Genomic DNA, 19,124 nt, shown 5'->3' with positions numbered 1-19,124 from the left:
GGCCACGTGCCTGGACTCATTTGGGGTTTGGTGGCCTGTTGGGGAGCCTGAGCATTCAGAAGACATCCCTCTGGCCAGACCCCCCCAAGGACATTCACCCACCTCTACAGAGCACCGCTGCTGCCTCCCGTGCACAGCCCCGCGCCAGCCCCGCAGTGGAGCAAGGTTCTCTGTGTTGGGCTGTCAGCAGCCGCAGCAGTTGCTGCTGTCCCATGGAAGCAGTTTTCTGTCCCATGGAAGCAGTTTTCTCTGCACGAAGTTCTCCCATACTGCCAGGGCTACCTCATGAAACCTGGGCCTGCAGGCTTCAGGTTCTGGCACGTTTGTGAACCTGCACTGTGCTGAGATGTTACCAATTCCTAGCCATGCATCAGCTGGTAAACTCTTAAACCTTTTGCCTTGGGGAACAAAAACTTTGCACAAGGTTTTCTCCAGGTGGTGGCAGACAAGCCAGGTTGCTGCTGCCTGGTGGACCTTGGAAGACATCGGTATGCAGGGATGAGGAAGTCATCAATCCCACAACATCTTTGATCAGTGAACTGGTGTGGCTGCAGATAATTACAGTTTCATTGAAAACAAGCTAAAGAGCCCTGCTACCACAATAATTGGAGTGTTAAGATAATGAAGCAATTACTCGGTGTAACAGAATAGAGACAGAACAGCTATGGCACATTAAATACAGACATAAATCAAACTCTTTTGCTGACGGTCTATTGAGATTCATTTGTTACATCACTTATTGTTGAAGTCACCGTTTATAGTGTAAAATAGTTATCTTTGCTGAAGGGAGAGGGTTTGTGCAATGAATACGTATGTTTTATCTATAACATACCTGTTGTAAGCGTGTTCACTGACATGCTTAGAGATCTCTGCATTTCAGAAACTGCTTTGGGATCTCTCCAGGCTGCACGTGGGTCCCAGGCTCTGCAGTTGTTACTCAACCCAGCTGCTGGGTGCCTTTTGGAACAGAGGTGTACCTGTTCCACACGTTGCCCTGTGCTCAGCCCTGGCTGGCGATGGAGAGACGCTGCATGGGACCATGGGCAGCCGCCGAGGGGTCGGTGCCTGCTGGAGGCGTGCGGCACGTGGCACGGGGACAGGCACGTTGCAGAGACCCGCTGAGCTGTGTGACAAGTGAGCAGGACATGTGGAGATAAGTGGAAAATTGGCGTGCGTCCTGAAGCAGGCTTTTTTCCTCCCCTTTAGGAGTTGTGAGTCAGCACCAAAGGCAGGTGGTTTTGTTTGCACATGCGAAAAACCTGACTGCGGTGTTTGCAAATGTGAAGCAGCGCTGGGGGTGCAGGTGGAGGCTGTGGAGAGCAGATAGCTCTGAAATCACAGAGGCTTGGGGAAAATGTGGCTCTGTTGTGTGATGTCTCTTGCTCCAGCCTGGGAGGAGCAGGGTGCCACTGTGGGGGAACATGGCTTGTGTGGCTGACGTGGCTGTGGTGCCATCCCTAGCCACAGGCACAGCCCTCGTGGCTGGTGTCTGCTGGCCCCTGCGGCCAGGAACCGCTCCTAGCTGCCTGCTGCTGTTCTCTCACCAGCCCTAATTTCACAGAAATTGAATAACGTAAGGGAAAAACCAACAAGCCTGAAGGAGACACCGTGTGCTCAGCACGCTGCTCCCCTGGGCAGCTGCAGACCCCCAGAGCCATGTCCAGGGCATCTGGGGGACAAGGAGGGACTTGCAAACCACGGGGTGTGGGACAGGAGTCACAGCAAAGAGGAGCAAAGGCAACTGCTAGAAGTTGTTGTGGTCAGCAAAACCGGCACGTGGGCTGGAGCCTGAGCAGCACCACCTGAGCTGCGCCTTTGGCTTGCACTTAGCCCGAAGGGGGTGGTAAAGGCAGAGCAAACACAATCATGCTTCTGAAGTGAGTAATCATCAGATAGATAGGTTAATTCTTTCTCTTCTCTCTGGCGTCTTTCCATGGTGTTGGTTTTTCACAGCATCGCTCATGTTTTATGGCCACCCCGACACCTCCCTGGTGCTGGTGGCTGCAGCATCCCCGCGCTGCTGCAGACCCTCACCAGGCCCCAGCTGCAGCTTCCCCAGCAGGCAGGGGCTCCCTGCAGCTGCTGGGGGCAAAAGCCAAAGCCAAGGAATCACAGACACAACAAAATGTGCCCCTTTCTCTGGGCTGTAACTGGGAGCCATGCAAAAAGTCAGAACTTCCCAGGAACGAAGCAGAAGTTGTGCCTGACGGGGCACAGGGGCCTGCTCGTTCCCACTGAATGTCACTCTCTGAAATGCAGTTCCCACATGGTTATTAAACAGCATTAGAGGGTGAAGGCTAATTAGATTGTTTGTGCTGCAGATGATGGGGAGTTCCTATCAGACAGTTTTTCTGCAGGCAGGGGGTTTTTGGAGACACGAGGAATGTCCCCAGCGAGCACACCCATCGCTGTTCCGTCAGGCGCCTCCGAGTGCCAGGGCCCGGGGAAATGCAGATGCCGCAGCCGATCCACTTCAGTGCTTAACGGAGGTTATTCCAATATTGCTTTTGGCCTCCAGCGGTGTCAGAGATTTGGAGGCAAAAATAAGGAATTCGCTTCTGTTTCACCACGGCTGGCTCTTTTTTCCAGAGCGGACCATATGCTCGCAATGCAGCGGATGTGCCGAAATCGCGTTGCCTTCCAAAGGGTCTGAGTCTGAGACAGAACCGCCCTGACAGGCAGATTTTTCCTGTCTTTGTTTTGATGTTCTATGTCAGAAATAATATAATAGCAGCTGCGCTTTGTAGATGCTTTGGAGTCTGAACAAGATGACAAATTGTGTAATTTTCTGAAAATTGGTATAGGATCAGGTGATTTGAAAATTTTCCATCTCAACTTTTATCACTGGAAAAACTCCCTTTTCCAGTTAATGAAAACTTTTACAGTAAGTATTTGCTTTCATCAGCTAATGCTGACTTTTTTTTTTTTTTTTTTAAATGACTTTTCAGCTCTAATGTCTGGTTGAATTTTTTACATTTTGGTGGTTCTCATTTTTTAAGACAAAGAGGTAATATTCTCTCTGGCAGAAGCGTATTTACTCGCCAACATTGTAATGGGCCTTTCAAGGAAGCAAATCACCCCTCCAGTTTGTCGCACTGCAATTTAGGTCAAAGCAAGGCACCTTCCTGCTCAGGGCTGGCAGAGCTGCGGCTTCGGGCTCTGAGCACAGCCCCGGCTCCTGCTGTGGGTTCCCTCTCGGGCAGACCGAGGAAGGAGGGTGCAGCGTGACCCCTGGGGTTACGTGTGGCTGCATAGGGTGCTTCAGCTCCTTTCCCTCAGTTTCTCTAGTGCATCGCTCTCTCTGGCTGCATTTTCATAATTACAACCTGAGGCAGCAAATATGTTTCTCAAACATTTGGTTGAACTCATTACAGTTTGGAAAATGCTGCTGCTGCTTCTTTTAAATTGCTTTTATTTTCATTTTTCTGTTTAAAAACCTCTCCGTCAGGGTTGGTGAGTGTGCTGTTGCAGTCTTGTCTGGAGGGGTTGCAGTCTCTGGCCGCAGACAGATTTTTCCCCAGGTGTTAAATCAGCAAGGCAAAGCTCTGGGCTGGCCCTGCTGCCCCCGCCTCGGGCAGCCTGGAGCACGGTGCCGGCAGCTGCCGTGCTTCTGAGCCCCTGGGCTGAGGGCTGGAGGGGCAGCACATGAGCTACCATCCTCCAGAAGACAGTGATTAGTAGCAGGTGATACTGTGCTTTCTTCACCAGTAGGTCATGCACACAGTCCTGCAATAACTCATAATCATTCAAGAGGAAAGCTGCCTCCCTGCAGCCCGCGGTGTGCTGTACCCTGCGATGGGTGCAGGTGCTTGCTTTGTTCCTGCTCTCCCCTCCTGGGCTGTGTCCTCTGGCAGGGTGGGCAGCGCATTAGTCATGCAGCAGAGGCTTTGTGCTCAGAGCAATATCATGTGTAGGAAGCTGGTTGAGCTAAAAGGGAAATTTTAGATGCTGGCAGCAAAGGCGACGTCCCCGCACAGCGCCTGGAATTCAGCGCGTCTCTGGCAGATGAAACTCCACTGGCTGCTGCCTGCCTCACCGGGGGGCACCCAGTGCTGCACCTGCAACTCTTCCGTGGTCAGGGTGCAACATTAATCCTAATCATGCAATCTGCCCTGAAATTCAGAGAGGCTTCTAATCACATTTAGCTTAACCTTTTAAAACTGGCACCTGATTTCTGGCTGTGGCCTCACCTGGTCTGCAGTATTTGATTCATGGCTAGAAAATGGAGTAATGGGGCAGGTGAAGCTGTACGTGCAGGAAGGCAGAGCAAAAACTTTCCATCCCTAAGCAGAGAGGGGAACTGGAGAAAAAGGCAGTAGCTGAGCAGTTTGGAGGCTCTGCATTCGGGATTTAATCACCCGTGGTCTTTGTGTGTCTGGTTCATCTCATTGTTATGGGATGCTTGCCTTTGGCTGTATGTATTGGACAGTTAATTTCATGCATATGAAGTAGCTTGATGGAATCTCAATTAAACATCTTTGTAAGTCCTTTTGCACTAAAAATGACAGCCAAAAAACCCTCTTTTTGGACTCTTCACCAGCTTTGGAGCAGACAGGTCATGGGCACATCTCTCCTGGGCAGTGGAGGCAGAGATGCTTTGAGGATGTTGGCAGCAAAGAGTGCATAGGTCCTGGCCCCCCAAAACTGACTGTGATCCTAGTGGGTCCTGGTGGATAAGTACAGGCAATGGCATGCCAGGGCCAGCATGAGGAAGGGAGGGAATTCAGCTGTGCTGTGCTAGGGGCTGGTAGGGCCCAAGGGTGCACAGGACCCTTACAAGATGGGGCTCTGCTGTCCAGGGCCAGCTGATGCGCCAGCCCCCACTCCTTCCATCACCCGGGTGGGTCTGAAAATATCCTGGTCACATTGTGGGCTCAACGAGCGAGTTGTATCCGCATGTGGTTAGCAGGAACCTTGTTTTTAGGTTGACATCTGAGTCACGTCTCTTTTTATAGCCCGATGGTTGTGTTACTGTGATTGCAACTTCCAACCCAAACCCAGCGCCTGCTTGGGTTAACAATCCTCGTCATGCGGAGCAGAAGGGAACATATTTTGTTCGTTTCCCAGAAAAGCGAGCGTCTCCTGGGGACGCTCTGCGCACTGGTTTGCTGTCCCCACCGGGGGCCCCGAGCAGCCCTTGCAGCCACCGGCCCCGTGCCTGCTGGCAGCCCCGTGCTGCCCGTGGGGCTTGGCTGGGCAGGGGCTGTCGCCGTGCCGCTGGTTGTGCCGCTGCAGGTGAGCGCAGGTGAGCGAGGCAAGGCAGCAAGGACAGCGTGCAGCACTGCCGTGTCTTCTAGCGTGCTAGCCCCAGCCCTTCTGAAGTTTGGGAGGATCCAACTGCAGCTTCCATTGGGTCTCAGCAGCCCCGCCATCCCCATGGGCAGCTCTGTGATGATACTCGTGGTCCGTGGCTGCTGGTGAAGTCATGCAGAGAGTGGTAGTAATGTACCTGTGCCGTGAAAAGAACTCAAAGGTTTCCATCAGACGCGCTGGGGACTGTCATGCAGCTCTCCCCCGGGTTTTCCTGTTGCCTTTCAAGCTCCCGGTTCCCTGTGGTTCGTGGTTTATTGGCCGTGCCTCCTCGCTCGTGCTCTGGAAAGCCTTTGGCAGGAAACTGCAATGCGTTGTGCTGCAGTTTGCACTTAAGTGACAATTAATTAGCCTTGATTATGGGTGACAAATCACAGCTTGGTTTTCTGATTGCTCATTAATTCCTACTTGTGTTTGCTTAGTTTTCATTCATGCCTACTGAGAAACCTTTGGCTGCCGGTTCCTTTGGGGAGGAAGGGGCCAGATGTAAAGGCCAGATATGTCGAGAAGCATAAGGAATAGTCAGTATAAAAACATATTTTACTTCATTTCCTTTCAGTTTGCATAGCTGAAAGTTGCTGTACATATACAAGGACCTCTGTTTAGGGTTTTTTAGGAAAATTCTGCCATCTTGCACTCCATCGTGTTGACTTTTAAAGTAATGGCCAAGCTGATAATACCCAACTTCAGGAATTACACAAAGAAAAACCCACGTGCAAAACAGAGCGAGGACATCGTGATTACACAGCTTCCCCTGTTACGGGGACCACTGTGGTTGGACCCTCCGAGGGATGCTGTGCTGGGGGTGCTGGCCCTCGGGCTGGTGGCAGGGGCCATCATCTATCAGCGTCTGCAGCTCGTTGGAGGTCTCACCACGTAAAGAGCGAGCTCAGAGCCAGCACGAGCACTGACCAAGTGCTCCCCTGGGGCTGCTCTGTGCGTGGCAGCAGGAGGCGATGGGCTTTCCCTGGACACCCACTGCACGGAGCCTGGCAGAGCTTACCGCAGGCAGGACAGTGGGGACAGACAGGCAGGCAGCATCTGCCCTGGAAAACGTTTTCGTCTTTCACACAATAATAAGCTTTATTACCAAACTGAATGGCACAGCAAAGCCCTCCTTGATAGGAGAACAGATATTCTGGAATTTGAATGCCTTGACCACGTTAAAAGGGATTTAAAGTAAATCATCACCATTGGCCTTTGGGCAAGCTCAAAGCCAGCCATTTTCTGCTCAAAAGCAAGTCAGTAATGCTGTGGTTTTCCCACTGGTACATGCCTCTGCCCTGCAGCTCGCCAAGCAGAGGAGCTGTCAGCAGCACTCGGCAGGAGAGGACCAGAATTCAGAGATCCCAACAAATTGGTGAATTGGCTCCAAATCAGCCACCTGGAATTAAATAAAGAGGAAGGCAATTTACTAACTTCAGGGAGGAGAAAGTAAACACATTACTGCAAATGGGGGATAATTGGTGATGCAGAAAAGTTCATATAAATGTAGCTGGGCTTCATTTTCAGAGCGGAGCCTGCTGCCCTGTGTAATTACCTGACCCCAGTGCTGCCTTCCTAGAGCTGGGGCTGTGTGGCAGTGTGTGAGTGTGAGTGATGGGTGTGTATAAACACACACAGGTACACCCATGTGGATATTTCTAGACGCTTGTGTGCACACCCACGTCTGCATATGTATGCTGAGTTTTCTTGAGGACTGCAGTTCCTTTCTTATCAATCAGCAGAGACTTTGTTAAGTAGCGATGAGCAGCAAAGTTTATTCAGTTTCCTGTATATATATGTGTGTGTCTGTGTGTGTGCAGGTATATTAATTACATAACTTATATATTAAGTATGCATATATATATATTTCATTTTTGTTGTGATTCCTCTAGCTTTGCCACAACAAGGCAAGACATTATGCTCAAATACGTGAGCACCTCATTTTTACGGACAAAAGCATTCTCCTGTAGCTGCTCGTGTGCAGGAACTCAGGCCTGCAGTACGGGGCCAACGCTTGCACATCAGGTATTTGGTGTTACAGCAATGATTCATACCGATGTGTAGGGAAATATTTAGCTAATATATCCAAAGTGCAGGGAGCTGATGCTCAGGAATATGTTTTGTGCTTTCATTTTGCAGGTCCCATAAAACTTGTTGTTGCTACATTTTTTACTTTATTATTATTATTTTTTGATTGCTGTTCATCAGCACCTGACATGCTTTGTCCTTTTCCTCTGCTTTATATTGTTTCTGAATTTTGGGCCATGTTTTTCAGATTTCATTTTTTGTTCAGTAATTTGGGATAAGAGAGGACTTGATTTGGTACCGAAATTATTGTTTGAAGCATGTTTATTCTGCACACATTAAAACTAAATCTTCTTGTGGTGATATAAGTACATCCTCACTGTGACAACAGCTCAGATGGCAAATAGCAAACTGGAAAAATAAAAGAAAACCAGTTGCTCCAGCCAGTTCAGGGCAACTGAAATAAGTAGCATGAAGTTATACAGAAACGTAGTAAAAGAAATAGCCTTTCTGGGTCACGGGCCAGTCTGCCTCGTAGGGCCAGAGAGACCCAGAACCTCCTCTAGTTTGAATAGCTTTAAGCTTGCTGATTTGAATGGAGCACTGATGCTTATCTCGGTGGGGATTTGGGCCCTAGGGCAGGAGCTGGCACCCTTCTGCATTTTTGGCATCAAGTGAAAAACGAGGAGTGCATCTTCAGGGGCTCTGCTGGCAATTCTTACTTGCAGTGCTGCGTTATTAACAGTAATGGTTATTGGTTTAATTGGCAGTGGTACTGCTGTAATGCCAGCAACACTCAGGCTCTCTTTCAAGACGTCTACCAAAGCTGAGCGAGCATTACTTGGGCGTCTGCACTGCCATAAGCTGCAGGCCACAGGAGCAAAGGCTGACAGCCTTCAAAAAGGAGAGGAGAGGCTTTCTTTGAAGGAAATGGTTTGGCTCCCATGAACCTTACAATGACATGATGGAAAAGGATGTTAGCACTGAGTTCTCTGAGTGGTTAAGACTCAGTGTTCCTAGATAAACAAAAGGAAGGGAAAAGAAGAAACGCTCTTGATACACTGCATGAACTCATACAAATTCTCTTTTTCTACTGAGAATGCTTTCTAAAGCTTGAGACTGCAACTTTTGTCTGTGTGCAAGCCAGCTTTTCTGGCCTTTTTTTTTTTTTTTTTTTCCTCCAAGCAATGCTTTGATGATATAGTTTCCAAAACAAAATAACAACTATCAGAACAGCTCTTATGCAGAGCCCTAACAACAGCCAGTTTGTGCGTTAGTGGAGCAGGAATGCTTGAAATGACAGCGGGCTTCAACTGTATTTTTCCATGAGTTTATTTACTATTATCAATCTGGGACTATTATTTTTTTTTTTTTTTCTTCTTCAGCTAATGAAAAGCAATACCATGTCCTAGAGCATGCTTTAGGCAGTCAGATGATGTCACTGGTGGTATGACACAGTATGTCAAGCTGTCAGCATTTCACTTGCATATTCAAACGTGTAGCGCTGTGCAATGTTGCTGTTAATTACTGAACTCATTAACATAATGGATTTTGAAAAAGTTTTCTGGACCAAATAATTTTGTGCAACACTTGTATTTCCACGTTTCATCTCCAAAGACTTGTTAACCTAGGAGTTCTGGTACATTTTACAATATTTATTCTCAGTATGTATTCCTCTGAAAATCGGTGTAGGAAGTGGAGAGCTGCATAGGAATTTTAAATCACACTTAAAGATTTATTCATGTACACATCTATGAAAGACAGGAAAACGCTCTTCTTTTCTCTGTCCTTAGAATATTTCCCAACCTTATCTAAAGACTGTGACATTCAGCAGCTTTTCTTTTTTTTTTTTTTTTTTTTTTTATTGAAGCCATGATCTGCCTTTTCCAGAGAGGTGTGTGCGTGGGACTGCACATCTCTGTATTTTTAGGGAATTTACCAAAGTTGGCCTTCTTGCAGACTGAGTGCAGGGGGCAAGGGCAAGGACTGGGAAGAAATTCTAGGATAAAGATAATTTCCCATGCAAGAGCAGCCAGATAACATATCCCAACTTTCTAGCTTGCACTGCCTGCTGTGGGCTGCATCCATACATGAGTTCATGAGTAACTCCATCTGCAAACCGGTGGCCTGGACTTGAAGTTTTGCCAGACCTCTTGTGTCATGGGGACTGTAAAGTTGGGATTCAAGATAGCTATTGGAAAAACATCTATTTCAGATGCAGCAGTAAACCAAATTGAAATTAAATTTAGCTTTGTGTAGCTTTTGCGCTTTTGCTTATTCCAAAGCATGTATTTTTAAAATAAAAATGTTTCCAGCTCTGGGGCATCATAGAAATTTCTAATCTGGAAGGAGCTGGGGGTGACTCAGAAAACCCTTTGATTCTCTCAAGATTCTTTGCCTCAGAATCGTGTTTGTTTGTTTTTTACTTGCTGGGAGGCTGAAGTTGCCGGGAGCTTTGCCTGGATAGGGGCTGGGGAGCCGCGAGGGGCCGTGAGCATCTCCTGCTCTGTACCCGTCGGGGTGCATGGTCCGTACTGGTGCTGCTGTCCTGGGCTGCGCCGACAGATCCTGTCGGCAAATCACCTATATGTGCTGGTTTATGCCTCGTACAGACATCTTTATTGGCTCAAATTAGCATTTATAGGCACAATAAAATGAACAGTTATGGCAGCTGGCAGTTGCAGACTGAGTTTATTTGGACTGGACTGAATGGTTTTGAGAACTGGTTGGAGATTTTCCTTTAATGGGAACTGGAAAAAAAAAAAAAAAAAAAGATGATCAGGGAAAAATCAAAAGAATAAGGAAAAAAAGCCTGTGATTTTCTGCCTGTTGCATCTTTTGTTCCCTGTGCCCCAAGTGCGGCTGCTGCTGAGGGGCACCCTGGCAGCCGTTGCTGCTGAACCCCCCGGAGGTGGAAAGCGCAGCCCCAGCCGGGCTGGAAGGGACAGGGACAGGCACAGGGACAGGGACAGGCGTTCCAGGGTCAGGACGAGCACCCAACACCTGCACAGGGCTTGCAGGGAGGGCTCAAAATCGGGCAGTTTCCCTGCGGGGTGCAGCTGGCTGGGCTTCTCCGTGAGCATGAGCTGGTGTCTGGGTAGCTGCTGAAAAGCTCATTTGTTGGCCATGTGAAGGAGCAATTTCTCCTGAAAGCCTTGTCTTCTCCCTTGCACCCACAGTGAGAGCTGGGACTCTTAAAAGCTAATGGCCAGGAGGAGAGCCGTGCATGGGGAACACGACAGAGCCTGTCCCAGCCGCAGCGTGCCCAGGCTCCAGCGTCTCGGGCAGCATCTCCGTGCACAGCTGTGCCGGCAGCCTCCCCAGCCAGGACAGACCCGACTGAATTCTGGCAGGCAGCGTTTGCACCTTCCCTGTGCTGCCTGGCTCAGGGCTGCCGGGTGCCCCCAGTGCCCCCAGTGCCCCCCAGTGTCCCCCAGTGCCCCCTGTGCTGTGCCAGGAGCAGCCCCGTGGTGGCCCGGAGCTGGCAGCCTGCAGAGGAGCAGGAACCTGCTTTATGGCTACTGAATTCATCCTCAGCCGAAGAGGTTTCATTTCATTTCTGCCCTTTGGTAAATCTTTTCAGTTGAGTAAAACAAACATGTAAGCTGCCAAATTGTAACAGCCAGAAAACAGGGTAATAGATGAGAAAATACACGGGAGAGTCAGACGTTGTATAACTGGCGAGGTGGGTGCCAAAACCCAGTGAATGATTTCTGTCTCTGAGCTGCCCAGGAGAGGAGAAAAACTTTTTTCACGGACGGAGATGCTGTCAGCCCTGGTTTCCTCGGCCAGGGAGCGGGAGCACTTTGGCTCCTCGGCAGCTGGCAAACCACTTGAAGACAAAGCTCTGTGTGAAGCTCGTCCAGCCACAGCGCCGAGCAAAGCGGCTGCTGGGGAGCTGGGGGTGCGTCGGGACAGGAGAGGGCAGCCACGGGTGGTGTGTGGTGTGCTGTGTGCCCTGAGGCAGGCAGCAGCACCTGCAGTGCTCACACAATTCATCCCCTCTTTGTAATGGGGAGGGGAAGAACTGCAGCCTCCTTGCACCGGGGAGCAGGATCCTTCCTTCTGCTGCTCCTGACACAGGTCTGGCTCTGAGCTCCTTGCCTCTGGCTCAGCACCACCCATGAGGCAGGGCCAGATCCTGTGCCTCTGAGTGGGGCATGGGCAGAGAGCCTAGGCTGTAGCCAAAAGCTTCATGGGAGACTAATGAAAACCTTCCATGCCTTCACGTTTTGAATCCAAAGTTTCATCCTTGAGGAGCGTGATCCTTCACCTAAGCAGCTCGATAAGCTGCTCCTGCACTTCTAAATAAGACCAGACAGAGCGTTAGAAAAACGCAGCACTGGGATCAGTTTGGCATTGGCAAGGGGACAAACAGAACGAATCCTAGGAGAGCTCTTCCACAGTTTAGCAGTTATGATTCACTGTTGAAATAAAATGTATTCCACAGTTACACACCACTCTTTGAGGCTGCGAACACTCCTGGGCAATGCAACTGGCGTAAGGCTGTGGTCTGCATTCAGAGCAGTTTGGTGCAGAACCCTAACTCCATGAAGCAATCGGGGTCTGTGTGGCTGTGAACGATGCCTCAGCTGGCAGTGAAGAGGAGCTGGGGCTGCTCTGTCCCAGGGCACTCACCTGAGGTGCGTGGTGCCAGCACGCCAGTGCCAGACGGGTCCCAAGCCGACCGCAGGCTGCTGCTGGCACAGATGCACCACCTCCGAGTGCCCTGCAGGATGAAGTGAAGCCAGTGGCAAACCTCCCCTTGACTCCACTGCAGCCAGGATTCCACCCAAGGTCACTTCCTCCTACAGAGCTCTCCCGAAAAGGGCAGAACAATGAAAAAAAAGCATTGCACATGGTGAGCTGTTATCCTCAGCGATTCCCACAGCCGTTTTATTGCCTGAAGGAGGAAGAACGTGAACCCTGGAGGGAAGAACTTGCCAAAGTATTTAACATTTTTACATCTTGCATAGAGCTAAAGGTTCCCAAAAATCTTTAAAAATAACTTCAGGGATGTTTATTCAAGGCCTAAGGCTAGGCTAAGTAGAGTTTGAGATGTGGTTATCAGGGAAAAGCAGCGCAGTGGAACGAGCAGCAGCACGCTCCTTTTGCTTGGGGCTGGGTGGCTGAGGCAGCCGTGCCGGGCGGTGTGGTGCTGAAGCCACCTTTTTGGTGAAAAAGCCTGGGAATGGCTCCGGGGCTGCTGCAGGGCTCGGGAAGGTGCTGCTGAGGCGTGGGGGGGCTCTCCAGCAGTGCCCGGTGCCTGCATCCCTCGTGGGGAAGTGAGTCCGGGGGAAGCCTCCTCCCCTCTCTGAGACGTGCAGGCTGAGAGTGGCACCGATGGCAGTGACACCAAACACACCCGCGGCTTTTTTCTGTTGTAGAACTGCTTTGGTATTACTCTAAAACAATCTCTCTGAAAGAAAAAAAGCCTTCGGTGGCTGGCGCTGCGCTGCCTGCCCAGGGGCGCGAGTGCGAGCCTCCAGCGGGGGCCCGGAGCAACGGAGACGCGGCGAGAGCAGCGCAGAGAGCCCCTGGGGCGGGGGGGGGGGGGCTCCGAAGGGCAATTTCTGCCGAGCCTCGGGCCAATTCGCCGGCACCGGGGCCAGAAGAGCCGCGGGGGGCTCGGGGACAGCCCCGCGCCCCGTGCCCGGCTCCGCTCCCGGCCGGGCGCAGGCACCGGCGGCCGGGGGCGCCCCGCAGCCCTCGGGGGGGCCCGGCCGGGCCCGGCGCTGCCGCTCCCCCTCGCGGCCGCCGCTCCCAGCGCAGGCGGCGGGGTCCGGAGCCGGCCCCGGACCCGCTCCGCGCCCGCCGCTGCGGCGGGTGGGGTGGGATGGGGACGGGGATGGGGACGGGGATGGGGATGGGGACGGGGATGGGGACGGGGATGGGGACGGGAACGGGGATGGGGATGGGGATGGGGATGGGGACGGGGACGGGGACGGGGACAGGGATGGGATGGGGATGGGAATGGAATGGGATGGGGATGGGGACGGGGTCGGGAATGGGGATGGGGATGGAGCTTGGGCTGGGGCTGGGGCTGGGATTGGGGACGGGGATGAGATGGGGATGCTGAGGGGGCCAGGCTGCTCCCCATCCATCCCATCCCATCCATCCCATCCCATCCCATCCCATCCCATCCCATCCCATCCCATCCCATCCCATCCCATCCCACCCCACCCCACCCCACCTCTCTCCATCCCTCCCCACCCCTCCCCTCCCCTCCCACCCCTCCCACCCCCTCCCCGCCCCCCTCAGCCGGGGTCCCCCTCTCCCCGCGTGGGTGCCGGCAGCGGGACGGGGGCGCGGCTGCTCCCCGCTCCCTGTCCCCGACCCCCCCGGCACGCCCCGTGCCGCCGGGGGCAGGGGGCTGCGGGCACGGCGAGGGCCGGGCGGGGCGGGGGGGGGGCCCGGAGCCCCTCCTGCCCCCGCGGCCGGGGGGGGGGGGGGGGCCGGGCGGGAGCGCGGCGCGGGGGCGAGCGCCGGGGAGCGGAGCCGTGCCGGGGCCGCGCCTGCCTGCGGCCGGGAGCGGCTCGCGGGGGCTCCCTGCGCTCGCCGGGCTGGGCTCGGGCCGGGGTGGCCATGGAGAAGTTGTACCTGGCCGGGAGCAGCCTGTGGGCGGCCAACGGGTCGCTGGGGAACGGCAGCGTCCCGGCGGAGAACCAGACGGCGGGCAGGAACGGCACGGCGGACCCGCTGAAGAGGAACGAGGACATGGCCAAGGTGGAGGTGACGGTGCTCTGCCTCATCCTCTTCCTCGCCCTGACCGGCAACCTGTGCGTGCTGCTGGCCATCCACACCACCCGGCAGAAGCACTCCCGCATGTACTTCTTCATGAAGCACCTGAGCATCGCCGACCTGGTCGTGGCCATCTTCCAGGTGCTGCCCCAGCTCATCTGGGACATCACCTTCAGGTTTTACGGACCGGATTTCCTTTGCCGGCTGATCAAGTACTTGCAGGTGGTGGGGATGTTCGCCTCCACCTACATGCTCTTGCTGATGTCCCTGGACCGGTGCTTGGCCATCTGTCAGCCGCTGAGGTCCCTGCACAGGAGGGCGGACCGGGTCTCTGTCCTCCTCACCTGGCTGCTGTGCCTGCTGGTCAGCATCCCTCAGATCCACATATTTTCTCTGAGGGATGTGGGGAATGGAGTTTACGACTGTTGGGCAGACTTCATCCAGCCTTGGGGACCCAAAGCCTATGTCACCTGGATAACCCTCATGGTCTACATCATCCCTGTGTTGATGCTGAGCATCTGCTATGGCTTAATCAGCTTCAAAATCTGGCAGAACGTGAAGCTGAAGACGGCTCACGGGCCCAACGTGGGTCTGAGCTCCAACGCCCGCAGCGGGACGGCGTTTGCCAGGGTGAGCAGCACGAGGCTCATCTCCAAAGCCAAGATCCGGACGGTCAAAATGACCTTCATCATCGTGCTAGCTTTCATCGTCTGCTGGACGCCCTTTTTCTTCGTGCAGATGTGGTCTGTGTGGGACACGAACGCCCCGCAGGAAGGTACGTCCTGCTCCCCCGTGCCGCTCAGTCCAGCGACCGCGGGGACACCCGGCAGCGGGCTGCGGGGGCAGCCAGAAACTCAGCTGGGTCGGGTCTCGGGGGGCTGGGAGGGGGACGGGGAGAAGTTCTGAACATGGAGAAGAAACGGGAGGGGTGGTGGTGGCTGTACCTGGGCGAAGGCTAGCTCAGCCTGCACAAATCCAGGGTGGCTGTGGCTCTGGGGTCGGGCTGCGTGGCTGGCGGTGGCCGGGGAGGTGTCGCTGCTCCCCGAGGTGGCTGTGAGAGCTCAGCCTCCGAGCTCTGAGTTACCCACACCGGCTGCTCGCTCCTGCTCCACGCGGCAGCTCCCACAGCACAAACTGCTTGTCTCACTGCCCGACTTCTTTTCTTTTGCAGTATCGTTTTGTCCTCGCTGACTTCTTTGCTTTCAACTCTTTTGCCCTTCTTTCACCCTCTTCTGCTTCCATCCTCCCAGGGACTGTGCCGCTGTTATTTTATCTCTGGTTGGAGCACAGTTCCTCCAGAACCCCCCTGATTTATGAGCAAAGGCTTTTCCTAAAGGATGTGGTGTCACTGAATTGCCATTTTTTATACTTGGTGCTGGCTGCTCCTGTCGTCACTAAGGTTGCAAGCAGAGTAAAATATATGACCCTCCTTGGGTTTGTGTGCTTGTAGCTGAGCGAGTCTGTGCTGCCTCTGCACGGAGGTGTCCCCGCACCTGAGGGGAGAGCTTACAAGAAAAACTCTGCACAGCCTTGTGAGCTAGGAAAAAGGACAAAAAAGTGTACTGGGGGACAACTCTTAGACAAAGTGCCCCAAACTCATCAGAAGCGCGGAGCCTGGGGATGCCACAGGCTGAGGGGGAGCCGCGGCTCCCTGCTGTCTGCCCCGCAGCCCTGCCACAGCAGGGGCTTTGCGGCTGGGTCGCACCACGTACTCCTGTCGTGTCGTGTTAGCCAGTGTCAGTTACACACTCGTTAACTGGTGTCAGTTACACACCTCCAGTGCAAAACCTGGTGTCCCCGGCAGCCCGTGCACATCTGTGCTCCCAGCAGCCAGAGCAGCTCTCCTGCCTGGCTCCAGCTCTCCTCGCTTTGCCTTTCTTGCCTCTCTCTGTCCCTTCCGTTCCAGGTGGAGACATAAGCACAGCTCAGCTTTTCAAGCCCTCCTAGGTGCTCCAGGCAGCTATCTTTTTTTTTTTTTTTTTTTTTTTTTTTTTTAACCTGATTTAGGCTAGTCAAAACTTTTAGGCTAGTCAAAATTTTCAGAAGCTGGATGAATTGTGTCTCTCCCTCTGGCTGTATTTCCAGCCTGCAGTCTCATCAGAAAGCCAAAGCTCTGCCGCTGCCGGTTCCCTCAGCGGGGCTGCGCAGGGTGGTCAGGTTCGTAGCCGGCACTGCTACGGGTTGCAGCCATGCCTGCCTGTTAGTCAGACTTGCCCTTGCCTACACTGTCGAACGGGCAGTGCCACCCTTTCTGTTGCTTTGCTTTGCAGGGTGAGGAGGGCTGCAGCTTGCAGCACCCCAGGGTGCCCTCCCCAGGCCCTCCATCCTCCTGCAGGCTGCCCCAGGGGCACGAGAGCGGCTGCAGAGCCCGCGCTCTTTGCAGAAGCAGCAGGTTGCCCTGCAGCCCAGATTTTTTTTCTTTTTTTCACCAAAGCTTGGGCTGCCCTGGCTGGGCAGAATCACAGGACGCTGGCGCAGAGGTGTGCCAGCAGCAGGAGGTGAGTTCAGCTGCTCCTCGTGCTGCAGGAGCTACGGGCGGTGTGGGTGCTGTGCTGGACAAGGCGAGGGGCAGCGAGCTCACCGGCCAGCAGCAGGGCTCTGCCACCTCTGGCTTGCTAAGAAAATTTTTAGAATCCTCCACATGGGATGTCACAAAGAACATGCCTGGCGAGGGGAGCTGTTTATACCTGCTGCTGCGGTGCGAGCAGTGTGTGGGGCTGGGGCCTGCTCTGAAGGTTTGGGGTGCCAGCACAGTGCCCCAAAATCAGACGTCCCCACCTTGGCAGGGGCAAGCAGCTCTTGAGCCACTCCTGGGGCAGCTCCCGCGATGCTCACCATGCACAGAGAGCCCCACGAAGCTCAATTTATGTGCCTCAGAGACAGGAGAGCTGAGTCAGCAACAGATGGATGATTGCTTTTTTTTTAAGTGACTTGCTGTGATGTGTCTCAGGTCTCGCACCTGGGATTTTGAAGCAATTCCCCATGGCTCTCTTTTCGCATATACTTGAAATTAAAAACAATTGGACCAGACATCACTTGAGCAGGAATTATGCACAAGCGGGTTAAAGGTGCATTTGGAAGCCAGCACTCACTATTTGTGCTTCTCTTCTGGTTTCAGAGGTGCAAGTGGATTTTTGCAGAGGCAGACAGGCAGCGAGCACAGCCAGACCCCAGTAACGCCCGCACTGCTCGCGCCTGCTGGCAGCACATGAGGAGGGCAGAAGCCGGGCTGGGGCGCGGGGCTGGCGCAGGGCACACCACCCCTATGGGGCTCAGCACCTGTGGCCAGCGTGGCCACCAGGCTGTGGGGCCAGCAGCCCTGCTCTGATGGGTCGGTGCCGGTCTGAGCTCTCGGCCATGGGTGGGAAACCCGGGGGCTTTGTGCTGTGCCTGGCACCACGCCGCCACCATCGCCACCCCGACAGCCGGGTGTGCAGCCAGGAGCCGTTGCCAGGCTCCCAGATTTCATTACTGAAATGGAAACGGCCATCATTTCCCATGGCACAGCTTCGTACGTGGAAATTAATTCGGGGAGAGGGGGCAAGGAAAATGTCTCTGCTCTCAGGGGCTGGGACAGCGCTGTGCAGAGGCGTGGATGTGGCTGGGCTGGTGGGCTCCATCCCTGCAGCTGCGTTTTGGTGGTGGGGACACCTGGGAGTGGTGCCCCTGGCAGCCCCATCAGGGGCACCCTGGGGATGTTGGGGAGGGTGGCAGAGACCCCACCGGCTCTTTATCCTGGGCCCTGCTCTCTGCCATGCTCCCCAGGAGGGCACTGCAAGCGCTGACTGCAGCAGGAGGAGCAGCGCTGCCTCTTTGCGAGGTGTTGCTGGGTTAACATCCCAGAACCAGCAGCCTGGGAGCCAAGCAGGGCAAACACAGCTCCTCTGGGAAAACCCTGAGCAGCAATTCCTTAAACACAGACTCGCTGCCTGCTGTTCATGTATCCCACCTCGTCTTTACCAGTGCGGTTGCTGTGGTGTTTCTGCAGCAGGGCCGTGTGTCCCGGTGCGGGGCAGGCACCGCTATGCTGTGCCCGGTGCCCTCCCGGGGGCTCTCCCTGCCCCACAGCACCCTGATGGCTCTTTCTGCCTTGCAGCCTCTCCCTTCATCATCGCCATGCTCCTGGCCAGCCTCAACAGCTGCTGCAACCCGTGGATCTACATGCTGTACACGGGGCACCTCTTCCACGACCTGATGCGGCGCTTCCTCTGCTGCTCCACGCGCTACCTGAAGTCGCGGCCGGCGTGCGACCTGAGCGTCAGCAAGAAGAGCAACTCCTCCTCCTTCGTCCTCAGCTGCAAGAGCACGAGCCAGAGGAGCTTCACGCAGCCCCCCGCGACGTGAGGCACCGCCGGCCCGGCCCTGCTTCTCCGCCGTGCTGAGCGCCTTCAGCACGCCCCTGTAAAAAGCTGTGATTGGGATCAGAGAGGGGATTTCCGTGTAAATAGGTGTACATAGGGTCTGCGCGAGGGTGAGCATGTACAGTGTTTGTTATTTAACCGGGGCAGGAGCCAGTGGAAGACTTCTGTGCTCGGGATTTCAGTGGTGCGTGGCGCTGAGCAGCACGAACCCGGTTCCGTGTCCATTTGCCGCTGAGGCGGGTGGCTTTCCAAACTCACGAGGGGCAGGTTTTGTCCCGAGCAATCGCCAGAGCTGGGCTCACTCTGACTGAAGGGAGCCCCCTCCCCGCTCCCCTGTGCTGGGCAGGCGGCACGGCCGGGATGGAGCGGGGAGCGTGGGGCTGCGGGGTTCTGTGGGGTGGGATAGGGTGCCATGGGGTGCCATGGGGTGGCATAGGGTGCCATGGGGTGGGATAGGGTGCCATGGGGTGCCATGGGGTGGGATGGGGTGCCATGGGGTGCCATGGGGACCCTTGGGCTGGGGCCGGGTGTCCCCGTGCCCACAGCTGTGCCCGGGAATGTCACCAGCAGGGCTGTGCACGTCGGGCAGTGGGAGCGAGGGAAGCAGACACGACTGTAGGATCAGGGGATGTGTGCAATAATACATTTGCTGAACGCGCTCAAAGCTTCTAAAGGGCTGGCACTGGGGATTGCATCTGGGCT

At 54.3% G+C, this 19,124-nt stretch overlaps 1 protein-coding gene across 1 annotated transcript; it reads left to right on the top strand.

Annotated features, from left to right (window-relative positions):
• The first annotated feature begins 13,897 nt into the window (after positions 1 to 13,897).
• On the top strand, positions 13,898 to 18,718 carry OXTR (oxytocin receptor). Its single transcript, XM_084293012.1, has 2 exons — positions 13,898 to 14,836; positions 18,158 to 18,718. The coding sequence occupies exons 1-2, from the start codon at positions 13,906 to 13,908 to the stop codon at positions 18,403 to 18,405; spliced, it is 1,179 nt and encodes a 392-aa protein (XP_084149138.1). The 5' UTR covers positions 13,898 to 13,905; the 3' UTR covers positions 18,406 to 18,718.
• The last annotated feature ends 406 nt before the right edge of the window (positions 18,719 to 19,124 follow it).

The sequence above is a fragment of the Netta rufina genome, assembly GCF_964035555.1.
Source record: "Netta rufina genome assembly, chromosome: 10".
Classification (NCBI taxonomy): Eukaryota; Metazoa; Chordata; class Aves; order Anseriformes; family Anatidae; genus Netta; species Netta rufina.
Note: the sequence above shows the minus strand (reverse complement) of the source record. Positions and strands in the feature narration are given on the sequence as shown.

What these genes read in the sequence shown, in the direction of transcription:
- OXTR (XM_084293012.1), top strand. Translation starts at nt 13,906, where the DNA reads ATGGAGAAGTTGTACCTGGCCGGGAGCAGCCTGTGGGCGGCCAACGGG. An exon ending in CACGAACGCCCCGCAGGAAG is followed by an intron (nt 14,837 to 18,157) that starts GTACGTCCTGCT and finishes TCTGCCTTGCAG; the next exon opens with CCTCTCCCTTCATCATCGCC.